This window comes from Schistocerca piceifrons, chromosome 2, assembly GCF_021461385.2.
Source record: "Schistocerca piceifrons isolate TAMUIC-IGC-003096 chromosome 2, iqSchPice1.1, whole genome shotgun sequence".
Classification (NCBI taxonomy): Eukaryota; Metazoa; Arthropoda; class Insecta; order Orthoptera; family Acrididae; genus Schistocerca; species Schistocerca piceifrons.
In genome coordinates, this window is record NC_060139.1 from 13145922 (window position 1) to 13165118 (window position 19197).

At 41.2% G+C, this 19197-nt stretch overlaps 1 protein-coding gene across 1 annotated transcript in view; it reads right to left on the reverse strand.

Annotated features, from left to right (window-relative positions):
* Nucleotides 1–2477: 2477 nt before the first annotated feature.
* Nucleotides 2478–19197, reverse strand: part of LOC124777597 — a 313220-nt gene continuing 296500 nt past the window's right edge. Inside the window, exons 12-13 of the mRNA XM_047253060.1 lie at nucleotides 13065–13284; nucleotides 2478–3202 (exon numbers count right to left, since the gene is read on the reverse strand). Coding sequence (XP_047109016.1) covers nucleotides 2923–3202; nucleotides 13065–13284 — 500 coding nt within the window. The 3' untranslated portion in view covers nucleotides 2478–2922. The remainder of the gene's footprint in view (nucleotides 3203–13064; nucleotides 13285–19197) is intronic.

Consider the following 19197-nt stretch of genomic DNA (forward strand, 5'->3'; position numbering starts at 1 on the left):
CTGAGTCGCAGTAGATTAAGGAATGTAAATATGATTTTGTAGCTAGCTGTAAGATTTCATGAATGTGTGTTTTACTAGTCATTGCCGATTTACTTAGACGCTGTTTTAAGTTTCAGGCTAGTAAAAGCGTGTGATGATGGACAGTGTTGAGTTATCCACTGTGATAGTGTTAATGGACTCCTTGAGATTACTCGGGAGTGAGTTTTTCCGAAAGAATTCAGTGAAACGGACGTTCTGGAAATGCCGTTACAAGGGCGAGTGAGATCAAGCGTGCCGCACAGGCGGGCGCAACAATACTGGCGAGGCGGAGTCGCTGTCGGCTCATGTGCCGCTGTCGGTATTCTTTGTACTTGCGAGTACAGAAGGCGGAGTTGTTTTTCTTCCCAGACAGCTGATGTGAAAGAATTCTGCTGTCAATATTTATGTTTTTTTTTCGATCTGCTGTATGTTATTTTCTTGTTTAGGGTTAAGTGGACTTTCATGCCGAGAATTTACTTATGAAAAGGTTATACAATAAAATGTGTATTATATGTAATTAATTATTAATTTGCGTATTTTGATCTACCTGTTTTTTTATGACCATTTGATTAATTTTGTAAACAGTATTCCATTTCTTGATACTGTTAGGAATTTTTCTGATTTTAGAATAGGTAAACCAATTTCTATGTTTTCTATGAGTTTTAATATGTTGTCAACCTGTTTTCTTTTGTGTAAGATGACAGAGTGGAATAAGGTTGGGAGTGTCTCTACTCAATTATTAGGGTCTAAAAATTGGTTTATGGCTAATTAGCCTAAATCTAAATTTTCTTGATGTTTTGAGCATATGCATTTCCATAGTTTTCTTTCCTTTTTGGGACATTTTCTGAGTCTTTTTGGGTTACACGAACATCCTCAGACAATGTGGGGCACGTGTAATGCGGGAAATGCATATCCACACATTTCCATCTATTGTACTAAAAATTTTTTCCTTATTTTGTTACCTGAAGATATAAAATTTCTGTGTCTTTATATATTGTAATTTTTCCACTATTTGTATATATATATATATATATATATATATATATATATATATATATATATATATATATATATATATATATGCATTTATGTTGATGTATAATTGGTTGGTTTAATAAATATCATTTGTATTTTTACGCTGAGTCTGGTCTAGGGTAAACCATACTATCGAATGATTACATCAATAGGTCGGTCGAGATCGTGTCATGTTTATGGTCTTTGGTAGTGTTAACTCTGCTGCATGGAGCGCGAGCAGAGGGAGTCTGGCTGGAGTAGGGCGGTGGAGCAGGTGTGTTGTGTGACGCTCCCGCGAGTTGCCACACTTTCGGGGTTTGGCAGCATGTAATTGCACTCGACTTGCTATGATAGTTTCTGACACGGTGTCGCGGACGGGAAGCATTAGCTGGCGCACATCAAGAGCCCGTTTCGCCTGCTGACCATGTCGAGAAGAAGGTGAGCCAACATCCAGCTTCTGCAACAGCGACAGCCGACAATGAGTGACTGTCGCCACCTACCCGATCGACGACTGCAAACCTTCAATCAACAAGCAAGGAAGACTGGAAGCACGTAAAGTTTTAGAACTGTATGGTAGAACTCAGCTTTGAAAATTCTTCCATTTCCCTTTTTAAATTACAGCAACGTAGCATGAACCTTTGTTGCTCATTGTCCCAATTGCATTACCAAGGAGGGTCCCATCCTTTTCTGCAATGAACCCGAGTGTCATTGAAATTCATACGCCAGCATTAAATTAATATCATTCCATTTCACTGCTTTAATTTCAAAGCTCAGTTTAAGTATTCATAGCTGGCTACTATATTTAGATTACACAAGCAGAAATTAAGAGTGCGAATTTTGTTACCATATTTTAGCTTACCTGTGACTGCAGCTCAGCTTGGTACGCACTAAATTTTACTATTGCTAATTGTTCAGAATCATTTAATTCAAGTTCAAAGTTAAATATCTTATTTCTAAATTGTGTAGATTCAAGTAGCTTTTGAAATGATTATTGAGGAATCCCATAACTAACCTTATTTTATTGAATTTCGTTGTGCTTCAGAAACAAAGTTCACTATTAATTTCAGTCACTAAATTTACTTTCAATTTTCCGGATTTATTTTGCTAAATTAAGTCAGAGTGTAGCGAAACTTATTACTTCTGATAAACATTCAGTTTTCACACAACACGTGTCAAGCTTCAGTTGCCACGCCTTTAGTGCTAATTATATGTGCATTAATCTTTCATTTTCAGTTATTGTAGTAGTTGTCCATAGGACTGGCGACTGTAATTTTCCCCAAATCTCAAATATCTAATTAACGCCAATTAATTGTTAACGTAACGACCACACATTTACTTTCCTTATTAATTTTACCCTTTTCTCAAAATTAATTTCCACCAATTTCATTTGCATTTTTCCTTTCATTTAGATGTAACCCTTTCCTCCCTCTTTATCGACAAATTAACTTCGGTGACGATTGCTTTTCCCAAATATCCATTAGGTGCACGTGGTTTAATTTTTCACTGCCATTAAGGTCGATAAGTGAGGGGAAGGTTACATACTGTGTATCACGATTTACATGTTTATCTGGAAATGGGTGATCGTTAAAACTTTATTTCTGTCCATTGTAAATGCACATGATTGTAATCCACTTAAATTAATAATGTGTTATTCTAATGAGAACTAAAATTCGAATTATTTTCCTACAGTCGACTGACTCCAATACAATCCAACACACTACATCTAAATATAAATAGAATACTGTTGCAATGACATGAAATAACTTCTTCATATCTTGATGGTATAGACTGTGATTCCTGAAGTATTATTCGCAGAGAAGCAGACATTTTGAAGTATTGGTGAGTCTGCGGTTCCTAATGAAAGAATTGACGGAATCCACTTTCAGTTGATCACTGTTTCTTCTGCTTCTGTTTGTTGCCTTTGAAGACGGACGCTATGCGCCGTGCGACGGAGTAGACGACGTAGAGTGTGAGGGCAGCGACCACCAGCAGGAAGGCGACGACGTCGAGCAGCATCAGCTGCCACCAGTGCAGGTCGAGGGCTGCGCTCCGCAGGTGAGGGGCACCCTTATGGCGGATCACGTACTCGACCCACCACACCGCCCGCTCCCGCGAGTCCGCCCTGTGCTCGCGGAACACGGCCGACAGTCTCTTCATGTTATCCTTGTACCTGCAGAGGGCAATATTATCACGGATGCAGAGAGTGTGCCAGAAATTACGGCTCAGGACACAGCAAGCAAACAGAGCTAAAATTGCAGAATGCGGGTGAATGTCAAAGAGAGTGTTCCTACAAGACAACAGATCATAAGGTGTAGGGCATATTTCCAAAGATGATTATGAGCCATGTAAGTCCACTTAGATGCCTGATTTACTTTCTGACAGCCATGGACGTACTATGAATATTTACACACTACTGGCCATTAAAACTGCTACACCAAGATGGTGACGTGCTACAGACGCGAAATTTAAACGACAGGAAGAAGATGCTGTGATAAGCAAATGATTAGCTTTTCAGAGCATTCACACAAGGTTGGCGTCAGTGGCGATACCTACAACGTGCACACATCAGGAAAGTTTCCAACCGATTTCTCTTAAACAAACAGCAGTTGACCGGCGTTGCCTCATGAAACGTTGTTGTGATGCCTCGTGTAAGGAGGAGAAATGCGTACCATCACGTTTCCGACTTTGATAAAGGTCGGATTGTAGCCTATCGCGATTGCGGTTTATCGTATCGCGACATTGCTGCTCGCGTTGGTCGAGATCCAATGGCTGTTTGCAGAATATGGGATCGGTGGGTTCAGGAGGGTAATACGGAACGCCGTGCTGGATCCCAACGGGCTCGTTTCACAGACATCTTATCCGCATGGCTGTAGCCGGCGAAAGTGGCTGAGCGGTTCTAGGCGCAACAGTCTGGAACCGCACGACCGCTGCGGTCGCAGGTTCGAATCCTGCTTGGGCATGGATGTGTGTGATGTCCTTAGGTCAGTTAGGTTTATGTAGTTCTAATTTCTAGGGGACTGATGACCTCAGATGTTAAGTCCCATAGTACTCAGAGCCATTTTCAACCGCATGGCTATAACGGATTGTGCAGCCACGTCTCGATCCCCGAGTCAATAGATGGGGCCGTTCGCAAGACAACAACCATCTGCACGAACAGTTCGACGACGTTTGCAACAGCATGGACAATCAGCTAGGAGACCATGGCTGCAGTTACCCTTGACGCTGCATTACACACAGGAGCGCCTGCGATGGTGTACTCAACGACGAACCTGGATGCACGAATGGCAAAAAGTCACTTTTCGGATGACTCCAGGTTCTGTTTGCAGCATTATGATGGTCGCATCCGTGTTTGGCGACATCGCGGCGAACGCACATCGGAAGCGTGTATTCGTCATCGCCATACTGGCGTATCGGCACTTTGAACAGTGGACGTTACATTTCAGATGTGTTACGACCCGTGGCTCTACCCTTCATTCGATCGCTGGGAAACCCTACATTTCGGCGGGATAATGCACGACCGCATGTTGCAGGTGCTGTACAGGCCTTTCTGGATACAGAAAATGTTCAACTGCTGCCCTGTTCAGCACATTTTCGAGATGTCTCACCAATTGAAAACGTCTGGTCAATGGTGGCCAAGCAACTGCTTCGTGACAATACGCCAGTCACTACTCTTGATGAACTGTGGTATCGTGTTGAAGCTGCATGGCCAGCTGAACCTGTACACGCCATCCAAGCTCTGTTTGACTCAATGCCCAGGGGTATGAAGGCCGTTATTACGGCCAGAGGTGGTTGTTCTGGGTACCGATTTCTCAGGATCTATGCACCCAAATTGCGTGAAAATGTAATCACATGTGAGTGCTAGTGTAATATATTTGTCCAATGAATACCCGTTTATCATCTGCATTTCTTCTTGGTGTAGCAATTTTAATGGCCAGTAGTGTAGAAGATAAAGAAACGTTCGAAAAATACATGATCATGTGGCAACATCGGTACACGAGACCATAGTGTTCTAGAGTGCCCAGCCTACGAAGATTTGCCGACTCAAGTAAACGGTGTTGGTACACTAAGTAAAAAATAGCACCTCGTGACCGAGTTAGCCAGACAGTTAGACAATATGTAGAGTATAAGAGCAAGCGAATTGTAAGTGTTAACGCTGAATAGAATACTGAGAGACTGAATTAATATCCTCGAGAATTCACCGACGCCGGAATCAGTGTCTACGCTGTGGATATGACATCAACAACATGACAACTATAGGAGAACCAGCAGGACGACTGGCAACTTTAAAGTTACTTAATTGGGTCTCCCAGCAAGAGGAAGCTGCAAGGGTTGTTGTTGAGGACCCTTTAGGCTGCACTGGTTGATTCCACAGGAACTGCGAACGACGGCACCACCTCACCTGTCGGCCTCTCGCTGAGCTGACGCGCTGCAGGTTCGACATTGATTGAGGACGGTATGGGCTTTCTAGAACTTCGGTTCTAGAGGTTTACCATACTGTCCCCAGGAATTGGGGACCGCTCCCATGATAGGAAGTAATCATGGATATAGAAATGCGCAACAGGGGCTTCCTGAAGAAATTAACCTCCTTAACCCTGGTACCTCCCAGCCAGTAAGCTGCGAGGCGTGTTTTTTAAGTAAGTACCGTTTCGAAATTTTTAAAAAAAGACGTGCTAAGATATCTGAATAATTTTATTTTTACATGAAAGCCTGCACCTTGATCTACGCACCGACGCAATTACAGTCTGATTCTTGCTTGTTTACGTTGTGTACTGAGTGTTTCAGTTGCCTCCGATAATCGTGAGCCCCGCCGACTGTGACGTACGAACTGTTACAAGAATTTTTAGTGCTAAAGGCCTGAAAGTGATCGATAAAACGTTATGAGTGATGGAATGGTAACAAACTGGGTGAGAGCATTTAAAGATGGCGGCATAAATGTGCATGACGAACAACGGAGTGGGCGTCCTTCGGTCATTAATGAAAGTTTGGTGCAGGAATTGGACAATAAGGTGTGCGAAAACAGACGCTTTACGATTTCTTCCTTGCGGGATGACTTTACTTATGTTTCTCGTAGTGTTTTGTATGGCACTGAGACCGAGCACTTGCATTACCGAAAATTGTGCGCACGTTGGGTACCGAAAATTTTGACGAATGTGCACAAAACCAAACGTTTAGACAGTGCATTGACTTTCCTTGAGCGGTACCACAACGACGGTGATGATTTCTTAAGCCAAATTGTTACGGGCGATGAGACATGGGTGGCCTACGTCACGCCAGAATCAAAGCAACAGTCCATGGATGTTGAGCAAGGGCATCGTTTTGCTGCAAGACAATGCCCGTCCGCATGTGGCGAATCAGACCAAAAATCTCATCACATTATTTCGATGGGAAACTCTAGGTCATCCTCCGTACAGCCCCGATCTGCTATACCTGACTGCTAAGCATGCAGCTATTGCACCAGCATACTCTGAAAGGAACCTGACTGGCATACAGTCTGAACCGGAAGCCTTGCCTTTATTAAGTTATCTAAACTGCTTCCCACACCGACAATCTACTTTTAAGTTACGTTGTCAGTTGTTCTGGAATATTTACTTCGTCTTCTTCGGTGATGGCATCCCTGAAATCTGTGTTCAGTAACTCTAATTCGGTGTCACTGTAACGAGTAACATCACCGTTCTTGTCACACAATGAAGGTTCTGTATGCGCCCTGGAGTGGATTTATGCCGTCGAGAAGCTGAACGTTTGGTAGAACGTCCTGACCGTTAGCTAAAGGGACCTCGTGCCTGTGCTGCAAAATAGTGTCATGTGGAAGAGACGTTTCTGTAGTGTTGTTGCTGTGGTCGTGATAGCCGGCCGGTGTGGCCGTGCGGTTCTAGGCGCTTCAGTCTAGAATCGCGTGACCGCTACGGCGGCAGGTTCGAATCCTGCCTCGGGCATGGATGTCTGTGATGTCCTTAGGTTAGTTAGGTTTAAGTAGTTCTGAGTTCTAGGGGACTGATGACCACAGATGTTAAGTCCCATAGTGCTCAGAACCATTTGAACTATTTTTTTTTTTTTGTGGTCCTGATAACTGGTTTCATGCGGCTCTCCATGCTACCGTATCCAGAGCAAGCTCCTTCATGTCGATGTACCCACAGCAACCTACGTCCTTCTGAATCTGTTGAGTGTATTCATCTCTTGGTCTCCCTCTATGCTTTTACCCTCAACGCTGCCCTCCAGTACCAAATTGGTGATCCCTTGATGCCTCAGAATATGTCCTACCAACCGATCCCTTCTTCTAGTCAAGTTGTGCCACAAATTTCTCTTATCCCCAATTCTATTCAGTAACTCCTCATTAGTTACGCGATGTAGCAACACACTTCGGAAGCCTCTAGTCTCTTCGTGTTCAATCTATTTATCGTCCATGTTTCATTTCCATACATGGCTACATTCCATACAAATACTTTCAGAAAAGACTTCCTGACAGTAAAATCTACACTCGATGTTAATAAATTTCTCTTCTTCAGAAACGCTTTCCTTGCCATTGACAGTCCACATTTCATATCCTCTCTACTTCTACCATCATCAGTTACTTTGCTCCCCAAATAGCAAAACTCATCTAGTACTTTAAGTATCTCATTTCCTAATATAATTCTCTTAACATCACCTGATTTAATTCGACTACATTCAATTATTCTCGTTTTGCTTTTGTTGATGTTCATCTTATATCCTCCTTTCAAGACACTGTCCATTCCGCTGAACTGCTCTTCCAGGTACTTTGCTGTCTTTGATAGAATTACAATGTCATTGGCAACCCTCCGAGTTTTAATTTCTTCTCCATGGTTTTAAATTCCTACTCCAAATTTTTCTTTTGTTTCCTTTACTGCTTGCTCAATAAACACATTAGTATAACATTGGGGATAGTCTAAAAGCCTGTCTCACTCCCTTTCCTACCACTGCCTCCCTTTCACCCGCCTTGACTCTTATAACTGCCATCTGGATTCTGTACAAATTGTAAATAGCCTTTCGCTCCCTGTATTTGACTCCTGCCATCTTCAGAATTTGAAAGACTGTATTCCAGTCAACTTCGTCAAAAGCTTCCTCTAAGTCTACAAATGCTAGAACCGTAGGTTTGCCTTTCCTTATTCTATATTCTAAGATAAATCGTAGGGTCAGTATTGCCTCACGTCTTCCAACAATTCTACGGAACCCCAACTGACCCTCCCCAAGGTTGACTTCTAACAGTTTTTCCATTCGTCTGTAAAGAATTCGTGTTAGTATTTTGCATCTGAGACCTATTAAACTGACAGTTCGGCGGTTTTCACACCTGTAAACACCAGCTTTCTTTGGGATTGGAATTATTACATTCTTCTTGAAATCTGAGGGTATTTCCTCTGTCTCATCCATCTTGCTCACCAGATGGTAGAGTTTTGTCATGGCTGGCAGTCCCACGGCCATCACTAGTTCTAATGGAATGTTGTCTACCGCTGGGGCCTTGTTTCGACTTAGGTCTTCCAGTGCTCTGTCAAACTCTTCACGCAGTATCATATCTCCCATTTCATCCTCATCTAAGTCCCCATCCATTTCCATAAAAATGGCCCTCAAGTACATCGCCCTTGTATAGACCCTCTATACACTCCTTCCATCTTTCTGCTTTCCTTCTTCGCTTAGGACTGGTTTTCCATCTGAGCTCTTGAGATTCATACAAGTGGTTCTCTTTTCTACAAAGGTCTCTTTACTTTTCCAGTAGGCAGGATCTATCTTTTACCTAATATATGTCTCTACATCTTTAAATTTGTCCTCTAGCCTCCATTGGCTTAGCCATTTTGCACATCCTGTTGATCTCATTTTTGATACGTTTGCGTTCCTTTTCGCCTGCTTCTTTTACTGCATTTTTATATTTTCTCCTTTCATCAATTACATTCAATATCTCTTCAGTTACCCCTCGTCTTTCTAATTACTACTAGCCCTGGTCTTTTTACCTACTTGATCCTCTGCTGCCTTCACTGTTTCATCTCTCAAATTTAGCAATTCTTCTTCTACTGTATTTCTTTCACCTGTTTTTGTTATTTGTTCTTTATAACTCTGTCTGAAACTCTCTACAGCCTCTGGTTCTTTCCGTTTATCCAGGTCCCATCTCCTTAAATTCCTACCTTTTTGCAGTTACTTCAGTTTTAATCTACAGTTCATTACCAATAGATTGTGGTCAGATTGCACATCTGCCCCTGCGAATGTCTTACAATTTTAAACCTGGTTCCTAAATCTCTGTCTTACGATTATGTAATATATCTGAAACCTTCCAGTGTCTCCAGGCCTCTTCCATGTATACAACCTTCTTTCATGATTCTTAAACCAAGTATTAGGTTTGTTAAGTTATGCTCTGTGAAAAATTCTACCAGACGCCTTCCTCTTTCATTACCTACCCCCATTCCATATTCACCTACTGCTTTGGTTCTCTTCCTTTTCCTACTATCGAATTCCAGTCCCGTACGACTATTAAATTTTCGTCTCCCCTTACTATCTGAATGATTTCTTTTAGATCATCATACATTCTATCAACCTGTTCGTCATCTGCGGAGCTAGTTGGTATGGAAACTTGCCCTCCTGCAGGGGTAGGCGTGCGGTTCGTGTCTATATTGGCTACAGTAATGCGTTCACTATGCTGTTCGTAGTAGCTTACCCGCGCTTCTATTTCATTTTTATTTTTTTTTTTTTTTTTTTGTCATCAGCACTATGGGACTTAACTACTGAGGTCATCAGTCCCCTAGAACTTTTTTTTTGGTCATCAGTCTACTGACTGGTTTGATGCGGCCCGCCACGAATTCCTTTCCTGTGATAACCTCTTCATCTAAGAGTAGTACTTGCAACCTACGTCCTCAATTATTTGCTTGACGTATTCCAATCTCTGTCTTCCTCTACAGTTTTTGCCCTCTACAGCTCCCTCTAGTACCATGGAAGTCATTCCCTCATGTCTTAGCAGATGTCCTATCATCCTGTCCCTTCTCCTTATCAGTGTTTTCCACATATTCCTTTCCTCTCCGATTCTGCGTAGAACCTCCTCATTCCTTACCTTATCAGTCCACCCAATTTTCAACATTCGTCTATAGCACCACATCTCAAATGCTTCGATTCTCTTCTGTTCCGGTTTTCCCATAGTCCATGTTTCACTACCATACAATGCTGTACTCCAGACGTACATCCTCAGAAATTTTTTCCTCAAATTAAGGCCGGTTTTTGATATTAGTAGACTTCTCTTGGCCAGAAATGCCTTTTTTGCCATAACGAGTCTGCTTTTGATGTCCTCCTTCCTCCGTCCGTCATTGGTTATTTTACTGCCTAGTTAGCAGAATTCCTTAACTTCATTGACTTCGTGACCATCAATCCTGATGTTAAGTTCCTCGATGTTCTCATTTCTACTACTTCTCATTACCTTCGTCTTTCTCCGATTTACTCTTAAACCATACTGTGTACTCATTAGACTGTTCATTCCGTTCAGTAGGTCATTTAATTCTTCTTCACTTTCACTCAGAATAGCAATGTCATCAGTGAATCGTATCATTGATATCCTTTCACCTTGTATTTTAATTCCACTCCTGAACCTTTCTTTTATTTCCATCATTGCTTCCTCGATGTACAGATTGAAGAGTAGGGGCGAAAGGCTACAGCCTTGTCTTACACCCTTCTTAACACGAGCACTTCGTTCTTGATCGTCCACTCTTATTATTCCCTCTTGGTTGTTGTACATATTGTATATGACCCGTCTCTCCCTATAGCTTACCCCTACTTTTCTCAGAATCTCGAACAGCTTGCACCATTTTATATTGTCGAACGCTTTATCCAGGTCGACAAATCCTATGAAAGTGTCTTGATTTTTCTTTAGCCTTGCTTCCATTATTAGCCGTAACGTCAGAATTGCCTCTCTCGTCCCTTTATTTTTCCTAAAACCAAACTGATAGGCACCTAGCGCATTCTCATTTTTCTTTTCCATTCTTCTGTATATTATTCTTGAAAGCAGCTCCGATGCATGAGCTGTTAAGCTGATTGTGCGATAATTCTCGCACTTGTCAGCTCTTGCCGTCTTCGGAATTGTGTGGATGATGCTTTTCCGAAAGTCAGATGGTATATCGCCAGACTCATATATTCTACACACCAACGTGAATAGTCGTTTTGTTGCCACTTCCCCCAATGATTTTAGAAATTCGGATGGAATGTTATCTATCCCTTCTGCCTTATTTGACCGTAAGTCCTCGAAAGCTCTTTTAAATTCCGATTCTAATACTGGATCCCCTATCTCTTCTAAATCAACTCCCGTTTCTTCTTCTATCACATCAGACAAATCTTCACCCTCATAGAGGCTTTCAATGTATTCTTTCCTCCTATCTGCTCTCTCCTCTGCATTTAACAGTGGAATTCCCGTTGCACTCTTAATGTTGCCACCGTTGCTTTTAATGTCGCCAAAGGTTGTTTTCACTTTCCTGTATGCTGAGCCTGTCCTTCCGACAATCGTATCTTTTTCGATGTCTTCACATTTTTCCTGCAGCCATTTCGTCTTAGCTTGCCTGCACTTCCTATTTATTTCATTCCTCAGCGACTTGTATTTCTGTAATCCTGATTTTCCTGGAACATGTTTGTACTTCCTCCTTTCATCAATCAACTGAAGTATTTCTTCTGTTACCCATGGTTTCTTAGCAGCCACCTTCTTTGTACCTATGTTTTCCTTCCCAACTTCTGTGATGGCCCTTTTTATAGATGTCCATTCCTTTCAACTGTACTGCCTTTTCTTCTACTCCTTCCCCTACAACTGCATCCCAGTCGCCCTTGACTATTAGTTTTACGTCCCCCTTTACATACTGCATTACCCTTTCAATATCCTCATACACTTTCTCTATCTTTCCATTTTCATATATATATATATATATATATATATATCCCTGTACTCACGTGATCAAAAGTCTTTTTCCTCCTGCCACCGAACTTCACTAATTCCCACTATATCCAACTTTAACCTATCCATTTGCCTTTTTAAGTTTTCTAACCAACTTCCCCGATTAAGGGATCCGACATTCCATGCTCCAATTCGTAGTACGCCAGTTTTCTTCTCGTGATAACGACGTGCTCCTGAGTAGTCGCTGCCCGGAGATCCGAATGGGGGGCTATTTTACCTCTGTTGTGTAGCATTCAATAAAACTTGCTTTTCCTCCTACGACCGCAGAAGTCTAGAGATGGCATCACATTCTCTTCACCGACGAGTGTCTCATATGCCTTCAACCATACAATCGCCGTGGACGTGTTTGGAGGCAAACAGGTCGGGCTGAACGCCTTAGGCACACTGTCCAGCGAGTGCACCAAGGTAGAGCATCTCTGCTGCTTTGGGGTGGCATTACGAGGGGCCTACGTACGCCGCTAGTGGTTATGGAGGGCGCCGTAACGGCTGTAAGATACGTGAATGCCATCCTCCGCCCGATAGTGCAACCATATCGGCAGCACATTGGCGATGCATTCGTCTTCATGGACGACAGTTCGCACCCCGTCGTACAAGACCTCCTTCAGGATAACGACAACGCTCGACTAGGGTGGCCAACATGTTTTCCAGATATGCACGCTGTCGAACATGCCTGGAATAGATTGAAAAGGGTTATTAATGGACGACGTGACCCACCAACCACTCTGAGGGATCTATGCCGAATCGCCATTGAGGAATGGTACAATCTGGACCAACAGTGCCTTGATGAACTTGTGGATAGTATTCCACGACGAATACAGGCATGCATCAGTGCAAGAGGACGTGCTGCTGGGTATCAGAGGTACCGGTGTGTACTGCAGTCTGGACCACCACCTCTGTAGGTCTCGCTGTATGGCGGTACAACATGCAATGTGTGGTTTTCATGAGCAATAGGCTATAAAGGGCGAAAATGATGTTTATGTTGATCTCAATTCCAATTTTCTGTACAGGTTCCAGAACTCTCGGAACCGAAGTGACGCAAAACTTTTTTTGGTCTGTGTACAAGTAAATTTTTAATTGGCAGTAGTGCTTATAAAACATTACTTTGACTTACGTCGTGTCTTCCAGAACCGTACGTATGGAACGCAGAAGTGTGTCTTTCGTGACGTCTTGAATATTCAACCTGACGCCAATCTGTGACTGTGCAATCTTTGCAGCGTTATGGTGCTGGTCAGAGAAGACCGGGATGACCACTAATGGAACTGCATGGTACGTGGCCTCGTTCAAGCTCTGGAGACCACCCTGCATTATGAAAAGGCGGACTTTCGGATGAGCTGCAAGGAAAAGACAACACGTTAATTCAGCAACTGATACAGAGTACAAAAAGAGTACAACATAATTATTTTCAGCCATAATGGCTATGTTTGTGAACCGTGACTGTGTGGGATGATTATATATTTCAAGTTTCTGCTACCAGTCACTTTTTATTGTATGCTTAATCTAACATAATGCAACGCGTTTCGATCACGTTCTGTTCATCTTCAAGCGTTTGTACATACATACATAGAGAAATGTTACTTAAAAGTAAACAGTATTAAACTAGATTAATCTAGAACACTTTGTTTTTTACTGTAACTGCTGGTGTGGCATTTGGGGGGAAGGAGGGGGGGGGGGCAGTGTGTATCTAGAAAACGAAGTCAGTGATGTCTTCTGCTGGTTTTCTTCTTTGTTGTTGTTGACTATGTATATCACAGCCTGTGTCGGATGCAAATAGATTTGCATCAGTTATGTGTTACGAAAATAATGTGACAGCTGATCACTTACAATTACATCATCTTGCTGCTTCACTTGCATCACTGGTGTAATGGCGGAGCTGTTGGTTGACATTACACTATTGCACATTACATTTTGTCATTGATTGCCACCGCACAAATTGCTTCGATGTTATACACAGAACACAAGATGGCGGACTGCAGTATGTGAGTCTGTATCAATTATCGAGGTTTTGTATCGATATTCTTGGTTCTAGTCAATTACTTACATTGACATTTCTTGAATATATTGAGTTAGAACTGGCTTAAGACTGCTGAAGAATTTTGAGTTTTTGAATACGGTTATTTCGTTAAGAATGTTATCTCCATGCTTTGTGTTGTGTATGAAAATTTCTATTTCTTCAATGATATCCATTCTTTTACTTTTTCCTATATTGTGTAAAATTTTGAGGTTGTCTTCGATTTTCAAAGGGCAGCCTGTGTCTTTAATGTGAGTTGCTACTGCTGTTTCTAACTCAATAGATTCAAGAAGTGTCAATGTAAATAATTAACTAGAACCAAGAATATCCTTACAAAACCTCGATAATCGATACAGACTCACATGCTACAGTCCGCCATCTTGTGTTGTGTGTATAAGATCGAAACAATTTGTGCAGTGGCAGTCAGTGATAAAATGTAATGTGCAATAGTGTAATGTCAATCAACAGCTCCGCCATTACACCAGTGATGCAAGTGAAGCAGCAAGATGATGTTATTTGTAAATGATCAACTGTCATACAAAAGCCTTTCACGTAACTGATGCAAATCTATCTGCATCCGATACAGGCTGTGATGTACATAGTCAACAACAAAGAAGAAAACCAGCAGAAGACATCACTGACTTCGTTTTCTAGATGTACACGGCCCCCTCCTTCCCCCCAAATGCGACACCAGCAGTTACAGTAAGAAACAATGTGTTCTAGATTAATCTACTTTAAGACTGTTTATTTTTAAGTAACATTTCTCTATGTATGTATATACAAACTCTTGAACATGAACAGAACATGTTCGAAACGCGTTGCATTATGTTATATTAAGCACAAAATAAAATGTGACTGGAAGCAGAAACTTGAAATAAATAATGGTACAACATAATCTCATTGCCATACACAGACATACTTGCCACTCTGCATTCGGATCCTAAACTCTATGAATGTACACTCTAAGACAAAAAACTGGGCCTCACGACGGAATGGCACTGAAATCGGTACATGTATGGACAAAAGATGATTACCGTTGAAAAAATGGATGACTTATGGAGGAGAAGAAGCTTCACAAACTGAGCAGGTCAATATCGCATTGGTCCTCCTCTGACCCTCACTGAACCAGTTATTAGGCTTAGTGTTTAGTGGTAGAGGGATGTCCTCCTGAGGACTACAGTGCCAAATCCTGTTCAACTCGCGCATTACATCAACAAAATCTCGAGCTTCAAACACCCTCAATCGGGGAGAGGTCCGGCGACCTTTCTGGCGAAGGCAGGGTTTAGCATGCGGTAGATACTCTCGCTCTGTGTGGAAGGGCACTGGTATGAAATGCAGTAGCACCTCTAAAAATCTGGCTATATGGCGGGCGACCATGAGGTTGATATCCCGACGCTGTCCGATATGTCTTCAGATATCGGGGCTCAGTTCGAAGCGGGCCTCATCACTGAAGAGAACTCTACTGCGGTAAATGAGATTCCAGATGCCGACGATCAGCGAAGATGCGTATGGGGGGCGCTCCAGGCAGCGGTGGCCTACCAAAGTGTCTGTCACCTGCCATGCTGTCTGACAGCTGGGAGTGATGGTTTGGAAAACCATTTCATTTTAGGGTAGGATCACTGTGGTTATCATTCGCGGCACTGTTAAACCACAGCAGTACATCGACAATATTCTATACCCAGTTTTGCTGCCCTTAATGGCAATCTATCCAGGACTTACATTTCAGCATGATAACGTCTGCCCGCACATGGCAGAGTTTCTCCTGCTTCACCTTGTGTTTGCCAAACCCTATCTTTGCCAGCAAGGTTGACTTGTATCTCCCCAGTTAACGTTTGGAGCATTATGGCAGGGCCCTGCAGCCACCTTGGGATATCACGATCTAACTTTGCCACTGGACAGAATTTGGTGCGATATCATACGGAAGACATTCAACAACTCTATCAATCAATGATTGGATAGAGACCAGACATGGACCAACTTGTTACTGACTTGCTGAATTTGTGAAGCACTTTCTCTTCAATAAATCAGCCACCTTTTGTGAAGTTGTAACAATTTGTTTGTCAACAGATATTCTTCGCTTCTTCCGATTTCCGTGCCATGCGGAAAGTTCCTTCATGGTGCGTCGTCATTCTTTTTTCTTTGTAATTTTTTTGTCTTAAGGCACATTTCATTGTGTTACAAAAAATTGTACTCAATCACATGTTTGGGTTAATTCGTTAATGTATTAAGCCAATATGGCATATATTATTCTTGAATTACTTGTTTTTAGAGTCTTCTCATATTTTAACTGACTTGTGCTCCTTCAATATGCTACATACACAACCAACAAACTTGTACTCCACTATGGATGCACCCATAATTGCACAATTGCGTTGTTACTTACCCGAGCCCTTTATTAATGAATGTAAAGTTACTTACTTACCCGAGCCCTTTATTAATGAATGTAAAGTATACTAGTACCGAAAATATGATTAATACTAGTTAGAAGGTTAGTTGTGGAACAGTTACATATTTTTCTTGTTCAGAAGACGAACAAATGAAACAACTATTCTGGGGACAAAGCACAGTTTGCGAGGGGATGATAGTTCTTGAAGAGAAGAAAAGAAAACAGAAGTGAGACAGAATTAAGTGAACTAAACAAAAATATTCATAAAAGTAATGAGATTTTAAGGGAGGCAAACGATAACAAGCGTAATGTGAGGAAAATTAAATTGCGATCACGCCAAGCTATCAGACGTCTCTGTCATGAGGAACTTAGGGACCATAAGGAAAAGTGTTTGAACATTTCTTCAAAAAGCCATGGAGTGCAACTAAGGAAAGGATCACTCAGATAACAGAGAGTGAAAATGAATGAAAAATTGAGAGAAATCTGGCATCTTGAAAGAAGAAAAAATCTCTGGAAATGACGGAACAATAGTAGAAAAAGCAAAAGCGCGGGAAGAAAACTTGGATACATGCAATTGTACTGTTTAAGGACGATATCAGACAGCTGGAACTACCGTGTAGTAGATGTGATTCACAATGAAAGGAGTAAGAGAGTTGTGAAGAATTACAATTTGTTAGTAATATACAAGAGTTTTACAAGCATCCTTACAATTTATGTAGGACATATCTTATGGATATATATAGGTGGCTTTATAAGTGAGTGTAGAGCAATAACAGTCTAGAGATTGTACACAATGTTTTACGAAGAGGTAACGAATATTAGTTACAATACTGTATGGGCTATTCAAACCGTGAGAAAGCGTTTGACTCTGTCTCAATAAATCTTTGCCGGCAGTAGTTGAGAACCAAGGAATAGAATTTATCTGTTTTAGTTCGCTCCAGAATATGTGGAACAAGGTTACAGCCTCCATTCGATTAGATAAAGAAAGTGAAAATCTCCGAACCGAGAAAGAAGATACGCAAAAGGACTCCATTACACAGACACGATTTTCCACAATCTTCGGAGGTGTACTGTAATTAAAAAACTTTGATAATGAGGAAAAGACATAATCAGTAATTATTTCACCCACAAGTAGTATTCTGGATACTGTTTCTTTCTGGTTGCTCTTGATCCAGAAGAACTCAACAGAGGAAGTATGACAGTGGGTTTGAATATTAATTAGTAAAACAAAAATAATCAGTAACACATCAATAATCAGTATTCTGATAGGACAATGGCAAGGTACAGAAAGAGTTGATAATTTGTGTATTAAGGAAGAGTGAACAAAACAAGGCGATGGAAACACTTTAACAATCCAGGATTGATGCAAAGAAATTTTTGTAAGCTTAATCGACAGGAAACCAAGTGCATAAGATAGAATCTAAAATTTGAGGTATGACGTGACTTTTGCGAAATTTAAACTACCATGGCAAATTAAGCTAAGTAGTGACGGGAGATGGACGAAGGATAAATGATGTTCGATTGTCTGTGATACAAACTAGACCTAGAAAAAGATCTAACGGAGTATGAATTCACAGTGTGTCGAAATAAGCAAGACAAACTTGGATGCGTGAATAAGCAGAACTGGCGAGTTTGGGGTTCCGAAAAGCCATATTGGTGTGAAGCGGAACCCCTGTATTCTCCTAAAGTTACTGTGTGGGCTGCAGTATGCAGCAGAGGCATTATTGGCCCTTTTTTCATTTGAGAAACGGTCACTGGTGCACGTTACGTTGCAATTTTGGAACAATTTGTCGCCACACAGCAAGCGTTAGAGGATCGACCAGGTACTGAATGGTTTATGCAAGATGGAGCCCGAGCACATCGGGCCGAACAAGTGTTTCGCTTTCTTGAGGAATACTTCGGGAATCGAGTCATTGCTTTGGAATATCCCAAATTTACTGGCGCAGGCATGGATTGGCCTCTATATTCGCCGGATTTGACTTCCTGTGACTTTTTTTTGTGGGGCACAGTGAAAGACATGGTCTACCCAAAGCATCCCGCCACGCTGGACGAGCTACAATCGGCGATCTCTGTGACATGTGAATCTATTTCGGTTGAGACACTACGAAATGTGATGGCGAATTTCGTTCTTCGTTTGCGCCTCCTCTGTAGTGCCAATGGTGAACATTTTGAAAACATTGTGATGTGATTGTTTGCAAAGATTGTTTTCATACGATTATTTCACTTACGTATGCTGATATGAGCTGTACACCGTACAGCGCCATGTGTTAGTAGTTTTTGTAACTATTATTTCAAACTGCTATATAAACTTCTTACAGCTTTCACAATGAATATACCATTTATTGCATTCCTCTATCGATCTTTGTTTTCGAGATATTTAATTTTGAAATCAGGGAGCCCTTTCCTGGACACACTGTATGTAGTAAAGTAAGAATAAAAGTAGAACTTTCTGTAACAATTACGTTTATATCTATAAATACATTGAATTGATTTATGAAATGGATTATTTCAGATAGTTATTACATTAATTAATTCATGGTATTTATTATAAAACTTTATAATACAAACCATATAATTAAAATTACCTTCTGCTTCAACAAATAAGATAACATATTTTGATAAGTATTTAATTAAACTAGCAATTAATATTAATATGTTAAAACTTATAACAATATATTTAATTAACAATGATGGATAAATTTTGAGCTACCAGAAAACAGAAAATCTTACAAATATAAAGATGTGATATAAATTTAAGAAATGCAAACGAATAAAATATTTTATACATTACACAACAAAAGTTAATAGAGGGGCATGGCAGAAAGCAATTTTGACTTTGAATAGAATTAC